Raw genomic sequence first — 16,701 nt, forward strand, 5'->3', positions numbered from 1 at the left:
CCTGCTCCGCCTCCACATAAGCCTCCTCATCAAACATGTCGACACAGCCGTATCGACACACCGCACACACACAGGGAATGCTCTGACTGAGGACAGGATCCCACAAAGCCCTTTGGGGAGAGAGAGAGTATGCCAGCACACACCAGAACGCTATATAATGCCGGGATTTACACTACTCACAGTGATTTCCCTTATAGCTGCTTATTACACAGAATTGCGCCTAAATTTAGTGCCCCCCCTCTCTTTTTTACCCTTATGTAGTCTGAAACTGCAGGGGAGAGCCTGGGAGCGATCCTTCCAGCGGAGCTGTGAGGGGAAATGGCGCCAGTGTGCTGGGGGAGATAGCCCCGCCCCTTTTTCGGCGGACTTCTCCCGCTTTTATTAAATTAATGTGGCAGGGGTATTTTACACATATATAGCCTAGTAAGCTATATTATGTATGTTTGCCACCTGTAAGGTACTCGAATTGCTGCCCAGGGCGCCCCCCCCCCAGCGCCCTGCACCCATAGTGACCGGAGTGTGTGGTGTGCACAGGGAGCAATGGCGCACAGCTGCAGTGCGCTACCTTAATGAAGACAGGAGTCTTCAGCCGCCGATTTTGAGGAAGATCTTCTTGCTTCTGGCTCTGCAAGGGGGACGGCGGCGCGGCTCCGGGACCGGTCGATCATGGACGGGCCCAGTGTTCGATCCCTCTGGAACTAATGGTGTCCAGTAGCCTAAGAAGCCCAAGCTAGCTGCAAGCAGGTAGGTTCGCTTCTCTCCTTTAAGTCCCTCGTAGCAGTGAGTCTGTTGCCAGCAGATCTCACTGAAAATAAAAAACCTAAAATATACTTTCTTTTTCTAGGAGCTCAGGAGAGCCCCTAGTGTGCATCCAGCTCAGCCGGGCACAAAATTCTAACTGAGGTCTGGAGGAGGGTCATAGTGGGAGGAGCCAGTGCACACCAGGTAGTCCTAAAGCTTTCTTTAGTTGTGCCCAGTCTCCTGCGGAGCCGCTATTCCCCATGGTCCTTACGGAGTTCCCAGCATCCACTAGGACGTCAGAAAAAATAAGATTTTACTTACCGATAAATCTATTTCTCGGAGTCCGTAGTGGATGCTGGGGTTCCAGAAAGGACCATGGGGAATAGCGGCTCCGCAGGAGACAGGGCACAAAAAGTAAAGCTTTTCCAGATCAGGTGGTGTGCACTGGCTCCTCCCCCCATGACCCTCCTCCAGACTCCAGTTAGGTACTGTGCCCGGACGAGCGTACACAATAAGGGAGGATTTTGAATCCCGGGTAAGACTCATACCAGCCACACCAATCACACCGTACAACTTGTGATCTAAACCCAGTTAACAGTATGATAACAGCGGAGCCTCTGAAAGATGGCTTCCTTCAACAATAACCCGAATTAGTTAACAATAACTATGTACAATTATTGCAGATAATCCGCACTTGGGATGGGCGCCCAGCATCCACTACGGACTCCGAGAAATAGATTTATCGGTAAGTAAAATCTTATTTTCTCTATCGTCCTAGTGGATGCTGGGGTTCCTGAAAGGACCATGGGGATTATACCAAAGCTACCAAACGGGCGGGAGAGTGCGGATGACTCTGCAGCACCGAATGAGAGAACTCCAGGTCCTCCTTAGCCAGAGTATCAAATTTGTAAAATTTTACAAACGTGTTCTCCCCTGACCACGTAGCTGCTCGGCAAAGTTGTAATGCCGAGACCCCTCGGGCAGCCGCCCAAGATGAGCCCACCTTCCTTGTGGAGTGGGCCTTTACAGATTTAGGCTGTGGCAGGCCTGCCACAGAATGTGCAAGTTGGATTGTGCTACAGATCCAACGAGCAATCGTCTGCTTAGACGCAGGAGCACCCATCTTGTTGGGTGCATACAATATAAACAACGAGTCAGATTTTCTGACTCCAGCTGTCCTTGCAATATATATTTTTAATGCTCTGACAACGTCCAGTAACTTGGAGTCCTCCAAGTCACTTGTAGCCGCAGGCACTACAATAGGCTGGTTCAGATGAAATGCTGACACCACCTTAGGGAGAAAATGCGGACGAGTCCGCAGTTCTGCCCTGTCCGAATGGAAAATCAGATATGGGCTTTTGTAAGATAAAGCTGCCAGTTCTGACACTCTCCTGGCCGAAGCCAGGGCTAGAAGCATGGTCACTTTCCATGTGAGATATTTCAAATCCACCTTCTTTAGTGGTTCAAACCAATGAGATTTTAGAAAGTCCAAAACCACATTGAGATCCCACGGTGCCACTGGAGGCACCACAGGAGGCTGTATATGTAGCACTCCCTTAACAAAGGTCTGGACTTCAGGGACTGAAGCCAATTCTTTTTGAAAGAAAATCGACAGGGCCGAAATTTGAACCTTAATAGATCCCAATTTGAGACCCATAGACAATCCTGATTGCAGGAAATGTAGGAATCGACCCAGTTGAAATTCCTCCGTCGGAGCACTCCGATCTTCGCACCACGCAACATATTTTCGCCAAATTCGGTGATAATGTTGCACGGTTACTTCCTTCCTTGCTTTAATCAAAGTAGGAATGACTTCTTCCGGCATGCCTTTTTCCTTTAGGATCCGGCGTTCAACCGCCATGCCGTCAAACGCAGCCGCGGTAAGTCTTGAAACAGACAGGGACCCTGCTGAAGCAAGTCCCTCCTTAGAGGTAGAGGCCACGGATCTTCCGTGATCATCTCTTGAAGTTCCGGGTACCAAGTCCTTCTTGGCCAATCCGGAACCACTAGTATCGTCCTTACGCCTCTTTGCCGTATAATTCTCAATACTTTTGGTATGAGAGGCAGAGGAGGAAACACATACACCGACTGGTACACCCAAGGCGTTACCAGCGCGTCCACAGCTATTGCCTGCGGATCTCTTGACCTGGCGCAATACCTGTCCAGTTTTTTGTTGAGGCGAGACGCCATCATGTCCACCATTGGTCTTTCCCAACGGGTTACCAGCAAGTGGAAGACTTCTGGATGAAGTCCCCACTCTCCCGGGTGAAGATCGTGTCTGCTGAGGAAGTCTGCTTCCCAGTTGTCCACTCCCGGGATGAACACTGCTGACAGTGCTATCACATGATTCTCTGCCCAGCGAAGAATCCTTGCAGCTTCTGCCATTGCACTCCTGCTTCTTGTGCCGCCCTGTCTGTTCACATGGGCGACTGCCGTGATGTTGTCCGACTGGATCAACACCGGTTTTCCCTGAAGCAGAGGTTCTGCCTGGCTTAGAGCATTGTATATTGCTCTTAGTTCCAGAATGTTTATGTGAAGAGACGTTTCCAGGCTCGTCCATACTCCCTGGAAGTTTCTTCCTTGTGTGACTGCTCCCCAGCCTCTCAGGCTGGCGTCCGTGGTCACCAGGATCCAATCCTGTATGCCGAATCTGCGGCCCTCCAATAGATGAGCACTCTGCAACCACCACAGAAGAGACACCCTTGTCCTTGGAGACAGGGTTATCCGCAGGTGCATCTGAAGATGCGACCCTGACCATTTGTCCAACAGATCCCTTTGGAAAATTCTTGCGTGGAATCTGCCGAATGGAATTGCTTCGTAAGAAGCCACCATTTTTCCCAGGACTCTTGTGCATTGATGTACAGACACCTTTCCTGGTTTTAGGAGGTTCCTGACAAGCTCGGATAACTCCTTGGCTTTTTCCTCCGGGAGAAAAACCTTTTTCTGAACCGTGTCCAGAATCATCCCTAGGAACAGCAGACGAGTTGTCGGCATTAACTGGGATTTTGGAATATTCAGAATCCACCCGTGCCGTTTTAGCACTTCTTGAGACAGTGCTAATCCCATCTCTAGCTGTTCTCTGGACCTTGCCCTTATTAGGAGATCGTCCAAGTATGGGATAATTAATATGCCTTTTCTTCGAAGAAGAATCATCATCTCGGCCATTACCTTTGTAAAGACCCGAGGTGCCGTGGACAATCCGAACGGCAGCGTCTGAAACTGATAGTGACAGTTTTGTACAACGAACCTGAGGTACCCCTGGTGTGAGGGGTAAATTGGAACGTGGAGATACGCATCCTTGATGTCCAAGGATACCATAAAGTCCCCCTCTTCCAGGTTCGCTATCACTGCTCTGAGTGACTCCATCTTGAACTTGAACTTCTTTATGTACAGGTTCAAGGACTTCAGATTTAGAATAGGCCTTACCGAGCCATCCGGCTTCGGTACCACAAAAAGAGTGGAATAATACCCCTTCCCTTGTTGTAGAAGAGGTACCTTGACTATCACCTGCTGAGAGTACAGCTTGTGAATGGCTTCCAAAACCGTCTCCCTTTCGGAGGGGGACGTTGGTAAAGCAGACTTCAGGAAACGGCGAGGTGGATCTGTCTCTAATTCCAACCTGTACCCCTGAGATATTATCTGCAGGATCCAGGGATCTACCTGCGAGTGAGCCCACTGCGCGCTGTAATTTTTGAGACGACCACCCACCGTCCCCGAGTCCGCTTGAGAAGCCCCAGCGTCATGCTGAGGCTTTTGTAGAAGCCGGGGAAGGCTTCTGTTCCTGGGAAGGAGCTGCCTGTTGCTGTCTCTTCCCTCGACCTCTGCCTCGTGGCAGATATGAATAGCCCTTTGCTCTCTTATTTTTAAAGGAACGAAAGGGCTGCGGTTGAAAAGTCGGTGCCTTTTTCTGTTGGGGAGTGACTTGAGGTAGAAAGGTGGATTTCCCGGCTGTAGCCGTGGCCACCAAATCTGATAGACCGACTCCAAATAACTCCTCCCCTTTATACGGCAAAACTTCCATATGTCGTTTTGAATCCGCATCGCCTGTCCACTGTCGCGTCCATAAAGCTCTTCTGGCCGAAATGGACATAGCACTTACCCGTGATGCCAGTGTGCAGATATCCCTCTGTGCATCACGCATATAAAGAAATGCATCCTTTATTTGTTCTAACGACAGTAAAATATTGTCCCTGTCCAGGGTATCAATATTTTCAATCAGGGACTCTGACCAAACTACCCCAGCACTGCACATCCAGGCAGTCGCTATAGCTGGTCGTAGTATAACACCTGCATGTGTGTATATACTTTTTTGGATATTTTCCATCCTCCTATCTGATGGATCTTTAAGTGCGGCCGTCTCAGGAGAAGGTAACGCCACTTGTTTAGATAAGCGTGTTAGCGCCTTGTCCACCCTAGGAGGTGTTTCCCAGCGCTCCCTAACCTCTGGCGGGAAAGGGTATAATGCCAATAATTTCTTTGAAATTATCAGCTTTTTATCAGGGGCAACCCACGCTTCATTACACACGTCATTTAATTCTTCTGATTCAGGAAAAACTATAGGTAGTTTTTTCACACCCCACATAATACCCTGTTTAGTGGTACCTGTAGTATCAGCTAAATGTAACGCCTCCTTCATTGCCAAAATCATATAACGTGTGGCCCTACTGGAAAATACGGTTTATTCGTCACCGTCACCACTGGAGTCAGTGCCTGTGTCTGGGTCTGTGTCGACCGACTGAGGCAAAGGGCGTTTCACAGCCCCTGACGGTGTTTGAGTCGCCTGGACAGGCACTAATTGATTGTCCGGCCGTCTCATGTCGTCAAACGACTGCTTTAGCGTGTTGACACTATCCCGTAGTTCCATAAATAAAGGCATCCATTCTGGTGTCGACTCCCTAGGGGGTGACATCCTCATATTTGGCAATTGCTCCGCCTCCACACCAATATCGTCCTCATACATGTCGACACACACGTACCGACACACAGCAGACACACAGGGAATGCTCCTAACGAAGACAGGACCCACTAGCCCTTTGGGGAGACAGAGGGAGAGTTTGCCAGCACACACCAAAAGCGCTATATATAACAGGGATAGCCTTATAATAAGTGCTCCCTTATAGCTGCTTTATATATATCAAAATATCGCCATAAATTTGCCCCCCCTCTCTGTTTTACCCTGTTTCTGTAGTGTAGTGCAGTGCAGGGGAGAGACCTGGGAGCCGTCCTGACCAGCGGAGCTGTGAGAGGAAATGGCGCCGTGTGCTGAGGAGATAGGCCCCGCCCCTTTTCCGGCGGGCTCGTCTCCCGCTATTTAGTGAATCCAGGCAGGGGTTAAATATCTCCATATAGCCTCTGGGGGCTATATGTGAGGTATTTTTAGCCTTTATATAGGTTACATTTGCCTCCCAGGGCGCCCCCCCCCAGCGCCCTGCACCCTCAGTGACTGCGTGTGAAGTGTGCTGAGAGGAAAATGGCGCACAGCTGCAGTGCTGTGCGCTACCTTTAGAAGACTGCAGGAGTCTTCAGCCGCCGATTCTGGACCTCTTCTGACTTCAGCATCTGCAAGGGGGCCGGCGGCGCGGCTCCGGTGACCATCCAGGCTGTACCTGTGATCGTCCCTCTGGAGCTGATGTCCAGTAGCCAAGAAGCCAATCCATCCTGCACGCAGGTGAGTTCACTTCTTCTCCCCTCAGTCCCTCGTTGCAGTGATCCTGTTGCCAGCAGGACTCACTGTAAAATAAAAAACCTAAGCTAAACTTTTTCTAAGCAGCTCTTTAGGAGAGCCACCTAGATTGCACCCTTCTCGGCCGGGCACAAAAATCTAACTGGAGTCTGGAGGAGGGTCATGGGGGGAGGAGCCAGTGCACACCACCTGATCTGGAAAAGCTTTACTTTTTGTGCCCTGTCTCCTGCGGAGCCGCTATTCCCCATGGTCCTTTCAGGAACCCCAGCATCCACTAGGACGATAGAGAAAATAAGATTTTAAACCAACCGGTAAATCTATTTCTCCTAGTCTGTAGAGGATGCTGGGCGCCCGTCCCAGTGCGGAAACTCTGCAAGACTTGTATATAGTTGTTGCTTACATAAGGGTTATGTTACAGTTGAAATCGGTCTTGGACCGTTACTGTTGTTGTTCATACGGTTAACTGGTTATGTATGATCCAGGTTACATGGTATGATTGGTGTGGGCTGGTATGAATCTTGCCTTGTATTGTCCATCTTCTCTGGGCACAGTTCTCTAACTGAGGTCTGGAGGAGGGGCATAGAGGGAGGAGCCAGTGCACACCCATAGTCAAAGTTCTTTTTAGGTGCCCTATCTCCTGCGGAGCCCGTCTATACCCCATGGTCCTTACGGAGTCCCCAGCATCCTCTACGGACTAGGAGAAATAGATTTACCGGTAGGTTTAAAATCTTATTTTTACCATGTTTATAGGAGACAAATACACTCACACAGACAAATATATAGCAAGCCTGCCCAGACTGGAATGTGAGTAGGAGACACAGGGGGACATGTACTAAGCAGTGATAAAAGTGGAGAAGTGAGCCAGGGGAGGACTTGCCCATGGCAACCAATCAGTACCAACCTAACATTTATAATTTGCATACTATAAACATATACAAAGCAGCTGATTGGTTGCCATGGGCAGCTTCTCCACTGGCTCACTTCTCCACTTTTATCACTGCTTAGTACATGTCCCCCATAGAGAGAAAAGGACCAGTACACCCAACCTAGCAGACTCAGTAAGACTGTATGCTGTATATTACACAGAGTACGTTGTAAACACCTGAACTGGTCCCTTTTAGGACTCTATGTTTATGTATACTAGCAGCTCTCCCCCTAACACCTCTGTACCAGTTTCCTGCGTATCTGGAGGAGCTGTGTGCCGTGCTGCTGGAAGCAGATGAAGGCGCAAGGAAGCAACTGGTCCCGCTTTGAGTTAGCTCCACTCCCTGTAATGGCACCGGAGATATGCATCTTTTTTTAAACTGGCAAATGTCTCCTGTGGTGGCAAACGTAGTAAAATTACCTGTTTGCACCAAACCGCTGGCCAGTCTATACAGGGGGCCATGGGACCCCCCCCCAGGGAGGGTCCATATGCCACCCCTGCAATCGCGGTGCACCAAGAACCGAGTGACCCCCCCTAGCGGTTCATGTTAAGGGTGCGTGGCGTGCTGTGGGTGTGTGCGCTATGGCGCAGTGCAACAACCCTTCAAGACAGTGGTCCTGCAGTGGGGAAGCAGCTCTGACACCTTACAGAGGCCGGTGACCGTACTCCCTCTAACTCCCACAGTGCAGGTATGATGTTACCCAAACAGCATACCGAGGAAAAAAAAAAAAAAAAAAAAAAAAAAAACAAAACACACTTTTAAAAAGAAACTGAAGAAAAATCCTCTGGAGCTCCAGAGAGTGCATCCTCTCCTGAGGGACATTTTCTTAAACTGGCTGTGGGAGGGGGCATAGAGGGGAGGAGCAAGCATACCCATTTGAAGAAATTTAAAGTGCACCGGCTCCTTTGGACCCCATCTATACCCCATCATACTTAGTGACCCCGGTATCCCTTATGGATGCTAGAGATATATGCCATTTTACATAAACAACAATATCCTTCCAAAATAACAAACAAAGATGTTTTTTTGCTTTAAATCTCTACCAGACTTGTATAGAAACTTGCCTGTTTTATGGTAAACGTGTCCCCCTTTGCCCCTGCCATGCGCAGAAGTTTGAGGAGAGTTGGCTGTGCCCGTACCTGGATGAGATGGGGATAAGAAAAAAAAAAAAAAAACAAACAATACATTAGGATAACAAAACAGACACTATTATAGTTTTGAACTCTGTAATTAAAGCATAAGTAGCCTATTTTAAGGGGATCCAATCTGTATACCGGCATGCTAACAATCAGAATGCCAAAGCTGGAATCCCAACATGGATCAAAATGCTGAATGTCGGAAACCCGAATGGGAGTATGCCAGTGCTCTTTAGAGTCAGGCCGCTCAGGGGAGGGTCAGGCTGCAGGGAGAAGATGAAGGTTAGCATACTTACCTTACAGGTGTCGGGATCCTGCGCATCGGGATGCCGCTGTCGGTATTCTAACCACCAGCATCCAGATACCATTCCATTTTAAGTAATGAAAAACAAAAAAGCAAGTAACCAGACTAACCTGTTATTCTTTTACTTATCAAGCACTTAAATATTAAGCAATGACGCACAATGAGGGAATGATCATATACACAAATGGCATACAAGGACATGCAATAGAAGGTACAGATTGTACATCACAAACAAGCTTACAACCTAATCCGGCAATTCAATTCCACCTGAATGCTGATATGATACATTATAGTCAGCAACTTTTGCTACATTTTCTTCACACCCCATAGAGGTGCACAGGAAAATAAGAATTTACTCACCGGTAATTCTATTTCTCGTAGTCCGTAGTGGATGCTGGGACTCCGTAAGGACCATGGGGAATAGCGGCTCCGCAGGAGACTGGGCACAACAATAAAGAAAGCTTTAGACTACTGGTGTGCACTGGCTCCTCCCACTATGACCCTCCTCCAGACTTCAGTTAGGATACTGTGCCCGGAAGAGCTGACACAGTAAGGAAGGATTTTGAATCTCGGGTAAGACACATACCAGCCACACCAATCACACCGTATAACTCGCGATACAATACCCAGTTAACAGTATGATAACAACTGAGCCTCTCAACAGATGGCTCAACAATAACCCTTTAGTTAAGCAATAACTATATACAAGTATTGCAGACAATCTGCACTTGGAATGGGCGCCCAGCATCCACTACGGACTACGAGAAATAGAATTACCGGTGAGTAAATTCTTATTTTCTCTGACGTCCTAAGTGGATGCTGGGACTCCGTAAGGACCATGGGGATTATACCAAAGCTCCCAAACGGGCGGGAGAGTGCGGATGACTCTGCAGCACCGAATGGGCAAACTAGGTCCTCCTCAGCCTGGGTGTCAAACTTGTAGAATTTAGCAAATGTGTTTGACCCCGACCAAGTAGCTGCTCGGCAAAGTTGTAGAGCCGAGACCCCTCGGGCAGCCGCCCAAGAAGAGCCCACCTTCCTTGTGGAATGGGCTTTCACTGATTTAGGATGCGGCAGTCCAGCCGCAGAATGTGCAAGCTGAATCGTACTACAGATCCAGCGAGCAATAGTCTGCTTTGAAGCAGGTGCACCCAACTTGTTGGGCGCGTACAGGATAAATAGCGAGTCAGTCTTCCTGACTCCAGCTGTCCTGGAAACATAAATTTTCAGGGCCCTGACTACGTCCAACAACTTGGAAGCCTCCAAGTCTTTAGTAGCCGCAGGCACCACAATAGGTTGGTTCAGATGAAAAGCTGATACCACCTTAGGGAGAAATTGGGGACGAGTCCTCAATTCTGCCCTATCCATATGGAAAATCAGATAAGGGCTTTTACATGACAAAGCCGCCAATTCTGATACACGCCTGGCCGAAGCCAAGGCCAACAACATGACCACTTTCCACGTGAGATATTTCAATTCCACGGTCTTAAGTGGCTCAAACCAATGTGACTAGGAAATCCAACACCACATTGAGATCCCAAGGTGCCACTGGAGGCACAAAAGGGGGCTGAATATGCAGCACTCCCTTAACAAAAGTTTGAACTTCAGGTAGTGAAGCCAGTTCTCTCTGGAAGAAAATCGATAGAGCCGAAATCTGGACCTTAATGGAACCCAATTTTAGGCCCATAGTCACCCCTGACTGTAGAAAGTGCAGGAAACGGCCCAGCTGAAATTCTTCCATTGGGGCCTTCCTGGCCTCGCACCATGCAAAATATTTACGCCATATGCGGTGATAATGGTTTGCAGTTACTTCTTTCCTAGCTTTAATCAGTGTAGGAATGACTTCCTCCGGAATGCCCTTTTCTTTCAGGATCCGGTGTTCAACCGCCATGCCGTCAAACGCAGCCGCGGTAAGTCTTGGAACAGACAGGGCCCCTGCTGCAGCAGGTCCTGTCTGAGCGGCAGAGGCCATGGGTCCTCTGAGATCATTTCTTGAAGTTCCGGGTACCAAGCTCTTCTTGGCCAATCCGGAACAATGAGTATAGTTCTTACTCCTCTTCTCCTTATTATCCTCAGTACCTTTGGTATGAGAGGAAGAGGAGGGAACACATAAACCGACCGGTACACCCACGGTGTCACTAGAGCGTCCACAGCTATTGCCTGCGGGTCTCTTGACCTGGCGCAATACTTTTCTAGCTTTTTGTTGAGGCGGGACGCCATCATGTCCACCTGTGGCCTTTCCCAACGGTTTACAATCATTTGGAAGACTTCTGGATGAAGTCCCCACTCTCCCGGGTGGAGGTCGTCCACTCCCGGAATGAACACTGCTGACAGTGCTAACACGTGATTTTCCGCCCATCGGAGAATCCTTGTGGCTTCTGCCATCGCCGTCCTGCTTCTCGTGCCGCCCTGTCGGTTTACATGGGCGACCGCCGTGATGTTGTCTGACTGGATCAGTACCGGCTGGTTTTGAAGCAGGGGTTTTGCCTGACTTAGGGCATTGTAAACGGCCCTTAGTTCCAGAATATTTATGTGCAGGGAAGTCTCCTGACTTGACCATAGTCCTTGGAAGTTTCTTCCCTGTGTGACTGCCCCCCAGCCTCGAAGGCTGGCATCCGTGGTCACCAGGACCCAGTCCTGTATGCCGAATCTGCGGCCCTCTTGAAGATGAGCACTCTGCAGCCACCACAGCAGAGACACCCTTGTCCTTGGAGACAGGGTTATCAGCCGATGCATCTGAAGATGCGATCCGGACCACTTGTCCAACAGGTCCCACTGAAAGGTTCTTGTATGGAACCTGCCGAATGGAATTGCTTCGTAGGAAGCTACCATCTTTCCCAGGATCCGCGTGCAGTGATGCACCGACACCTGTTTTGGTTTTAGGAGGCCTCTGACTAGAGATGACAGTTCCTTGGCCTTCTCCTCCGGGAGAAACACTTTTTTCTGTTCTGTGTCCAGAACCATCCCCAGGAACAGTAGACGTGTCGTAGGGACCAGCTGTGACTTTGGAATATTTAGAATCCAGCCGTGCTGTTGTAGCACCTCCCGAGATAGTGCTACCCCGACCAACAACTGCTCCCTGGACCTCGCCTTTATCAGGAGATCGTCCAAGTACGGGATAATTAAAACTCCCTTCTTTCGAAGGAGTATCATCATTTCGGCCATTACCTTGGTAAAGACCCTCGGAGCCGTGGATAGACCGAACGGCAACATCTGGAATTGGTAATGACAATCCTGTACCACAAATCTAAGGTACTCCTGGTGAGGATGGTAAATGGGGACATGCAGGTAAGCATCCTTGATGTCCAGTGATACCATGTAATCCCCCTCGTCCAGGCTTGCAATAACCGCCCTGAGCGATTCCATCTTGAACTTGAATTTTTTTATATGTGTTCAAGGATTTCAAATTTAAAATGGGTCTCACCGAACCGTCCGGTTTCGGTACCACAAACATTGTGGAATAGTAACCCCGTCCTTGTTGAAGTAGGGGCACCTTTACTATCACCTGTTGTGAATACAGCTTGTGAATTGCCTGCAACACTGCCTCCCGGCCTGAGGGAGTGGTTGGTAAGGCAGATTTGAGGAAACGGCGGGGGGGAGACGTCTCGAATTCCAGCTTGTACCCCTGAGGTACTACTTGAAAGATCCAGGGATCCACCCGTGAGCGAGCCCACTGATTGTTGAAATATTTGAGACGGGCCCCCACCGTACCTGACTCCGCCTGTGGAGCCCCAGCGTCATGCTGTGGACTTAGAGGAAGCGGGGGAGGACTTTTGCTCCTGGGAACTGGCTGTATGCTGCAGCTTTTTCCCCCTACCTCTGGGCAGAAAGGACACGCCCTTAACCCGCTTGCCCCTATTGGGCCGAAAGGACTGTACCTGATAATACGGTGCTTTCTTTGGCTGTGAGGGAACATGGGGTAAAAATGTAGACTTCCCAGCTGTTGCTGTGGAAATGAGGTCCGAGAGACCATCCCCGAACAACTCCTCACCCTTATAAGGCAGAACTTCCATGTGCCTTTTGGAATCTGCATCTCCTGTCCACTGCAGAGTCCATAACCCTCTCCTGGCAGAAATGGACATTGCACTAATTTTAGATGCCAGCCGGCAAATATCCCTCTGTGCATCCCTCATGTATAAAAGTGCGTCTTTAATATGCTCTACGGTTAGCAATATAGTGTCCCTGTCTAGGGTATCAATATTTTCCGACAGGGAATCTGATGCAGCTGCAGCACTGCACATCCATGCTGAAGCAATAGCTGGTCTCAGTATAACGTGTGTGTGTGTGTGTGTGTGTGTGTGTGTGAGAATATATATATATATATATATATATATATATATATATATATATATATATATATATATATATATATATATATACATATACATATACATATACAGGTAAAGTGGCACTCACTATATATCCGAAGTCATCTGCTGGGGTGCCAAAATTCCAGGGAGAAACTTGTATCCACAAGGTCCAGTTATACATTCAGTTCAATATAAGGAAGGCACTCACCAGACTTGTAATGCAAAAAAATGCATGTACACACTGGTCTGGAAAAAGGTCCGGTATGGGACCGAAACGTCGACTAACCACGATTAAGCTGCTGATGTGAGATTTGATAAACAAATTTTTTTTGCATTACAAGTCTGGTGAGTGCCTTCCTTATATTGAACTGAAATATATATATATATATATATATATATATATATATATACACATACACATATACATACTTCAGGATAGCCTTCTGCTTTCTATCAGCAGATTCCTTCAGGGCGGCCGTGTCCGGAGACGGTAGTGCCACCTTCTTTGACAAGCGTGTGAGCGCTTTATCCACCCTAGGGGATGTTTCCCAACGTGCCCTATCCTCTGGCGGGAAAGGGTACGCCATTAGTAACCTCTTAGAAAATACCAGTTTCTTATCAGGGGAAGCCCACGCTTCTTCACACACTTCATTTAACTCCTCAGATGGAGGAAAAGCTACTGGTAGTTTTTTCTCTCCAAACATAATACCCTTTTTTTGTGGTACCGGCGGTAATATCAGAAATGTGCAACACATTTTTCATTGCCTCAATCATGGGCAGGCACAGGCTGAGAAGCCGGTTGTCCCACATTTGGCATGTCGTCAAACCTTTTATGCAAGGAGTCGACACTGTCGCGTAATTCCTTCCACAGCACCATCCACTCAGGTGTCGACCCCGCAGGGGGTGACATCACATTTATAGGCATCTGCTCCGCCTTCACATAAGCCTCCTCATCAAACATGTCGACACAGCCGTACCGACACACCGCATACACACAGGGAATGCTCTGACAGAGGACAGGACCCCACAAAGCCCTTTGGGGAGACAGAGAGAGAGTATGCCAGCACACACCAGAGCGCTATATAACATAGGGATCCCACTATAAATGAGTGTTTTCCCTTATAGCTGCTTATTTTATATATACTGCGCCTAAATTTAGTGCCCCCCCTCTCTTTTTTACCCTTGTGTAGCTTGACAACTGCAGGGGAGAGCCAGGGAGCGTCCTTCCAGCGGAGCTGTGAGGGAAAAATGGCACCAGTGTGCTGAGGGAGATGGCCCCGCCCCTTTTCCGGCGGACTTCTCTCGCTTTTTCTGGAATTCTGGCAGGGGTATTTTTACACCTATATAGCCTTCCTGACTATATATGGTGTAGATTTGCCAGCCAAGGTGTCTTATATTGCCCTCAGGGCGCCCCCCCCAGCGCCCTGCACCCATCAGTGACCGGAGTGTGAGGTGTGCATGAGGAGCAATGGCGCACAGCTGCAGTGCTGTGCGCTACCTTGTTGAAGACTGAAGTCTTCTGCCGCCGATTTTCCAGAACACTTCTTGCTTCTGGCTCTGTAAGGGGGCCGGCGGCGCGGCTCCGGGAACGAACACCAAGGTCGGGTCCTGCGGTCGATCCCTCTGGAGCTAATGGTGTCCAGTAGCCTAAGAAGCCCAAACTACCACCAGTTAGGTAGGTTCGCTTCTTCTCCCCTTAGTCCCTTGCTGCAGTGAGTCTGTTGCCAGCAGATCTCACTGTAAAATAAAAAACCTAAAATATACTTTCTTTCTAGGAGCTCAGGAGAGCCCCTAGTGTGCATCCAGCTCAGCCGGGCACAAGATTCTAACTGAAGTCTGGAGGAGGGTCATAGTGGGAGGAGCCAGTGCACACCAGTAGTCTAAAGCTTTCTTTATAGTTGTGCCCAGTCTCCTGCGGAGCCGCTATTCTCCATGGTCCTTACGGAGTCCCAGCATCCACTTAGGACGTCAGAGAAAAGTAGTACTGTTGAATGTACCATAACGGGCATATGTGCACAGTAGAATATCAGTCATAATTTAAAAGCCCCCAAAAGTTGTGGTTTTCACCTAATACAAAGTAGCAGGATAACACCTATAACAGTCAATGGTAATGCTTGTTAATGGATACCAGCACAGTGCCAATTTCCTGCCCCAGGCAGCCAATGTATAAAATACACAAATGTCCGTATGTGAAGATATGGCACTTATGCTAGTGAGTGTCAGTTGAGGCAAGGCGTGGGGGAGTGTTACAGTGTAGATCGAGTACAGCAAGAGCAAGTCCAAGCATATGTAGACTGGGACACGGGCACACATATACTTGAGAAAATTATTTGTGGGTGTTTACTATTATTATTACTACATTTTATTTATAAAGGCGCCACAAGTGGTCTGCAGCGCAGTACATACGGCAACAGTAAGTCAGTACAGGGTACACAGAACATTGCATAATGTTAGTTACCAAGACATAAACAGAGCACAGATAACAATTAGCGACACAATTGTCAGTACACAACACAGCTGGGCAGCAAGGTGAGTGAGGAAGTAATCAAATGAAGGAACCCGTCTCAAACAGTGACAGCAAGAAAAGCAGTAGAGCCGATGGAAGAGAAGAACAGCCGTGAGCGAGAGGAATTCCAGGCTAAATGGCCTCTGAGTAGGTGAAGGTTGTCATTGAAGTGCTAGATAAGTGGGCTGTGAGAACAGGAGGAAGGAGGACCCTCCTCCTAGAGACATGAGGGGTGAATATGTGGGTTGCGTTTATGTGACAGTCGGTAAGGAGACAGCCGGTCATAATACCGATGCAGGATCCCGGCATCTGAAAATCACGCCGGTCGGCATGCCGTCTACCAGGGACTATTCCCACTCGTCGGTGTCCATGACACCAACAGAGTGGGAATAGAACCTGTGGCGAGCGCAGCGAGCCCACTGCGTGGCAAGCGCACCAAGCCCACAAGGGGCTTTGTTCCGCTCACCAGCCACCCAGGATCCTATCGTCAGTATTGTGACCGGCGGTCTCCTGACCGCCGGTCACACATACCCAACACGAATATGTGGATGGGAACCTGAGGGCAGGAGGTAGGAAGGTGAGGCAAGCAACCTGATGACAAGGCTAAGTGGTGCAAGGGTACATTTTGATGAACAGGTGAGTTTTCAGTGTGCGCTTGAAGCCATGCAGGGTCAGGGAGAGCCTGATGGAGCTTGTTCCAGTGGAAGGGGGCCACACAGGTGACCATGAACAGGTTCAAGTATTGGAAGACTGGCATAAGCAAACTGCTTGTGATTGACCATTTCCAAAAACCACTTCTGATTGGCTCATTCTGGCATATTGTGTCTGCAAGTGTATAAGCAAATTTTTTTTTAAAGGCGTGATAGGGCGTTGCTTCTGACGTATTTGAGGTTTTAGGAGTATTATACAAACAAATCAAAATGACGAAACATGGGCATATGTTATGATGTATGACAGGTATAAACTGTGCACATAGGTTATTAGGACACAGTTGAATCTTCAGTTGGTAGCAGCTTTGCATATACATGTGCGACTTTAATGAACACATTTTAGCCAACTCTCAATCAGCACCATAGTTTGGCTGACAGGCACAGT

General features: G+C 48.6%; 1 protein-coding gene across 5 annotated transcripts in view; it reads right to left on the bottom strand.

Moving 5' to 3' along the window:
- The window catches only part of MDM4 (MDM4 regulator of p53), a 214,033-nt gene that overhangs the window by 194,787 nt on the left and 2,545 nt on the right, over positions 1-16,701 (bottom strand). For 4 of the 5 annotated variants that reach the window (XM_063955236.1, XM_063955235.1, XM_063955238.1 and 1 more), the window contains exon 3: positions 8,415-8,489. The exons of the other annotated variant lie outside the window; for it this stretch is intronic. In XM_063955236.1, the coding sequence (XP_063811306.1) occupies positions 8,415-8,489 (75 nt within the window). The remainder of the gene's footprint in view (positions 1-8,414; positions 8,490-16,701) is intronic. 5 annotated transcript variants of the gene reach the window in all.

This window comes from Pseudophryne corroboree, chromosome 2, assembly GCF_028390025.1.
Source record: "Pseudophryne corroboree isolate aPseCor3 chromosome 2, aPseCor3.hap2, whole genome shotgun sequence".
NCBI classification, from domain to species: Eukaryota; Metazoa; Chordata; class Amphibia; order Anura; family Myobatrachidae; genus Pseudophryne; species Pseudophryne corroboree.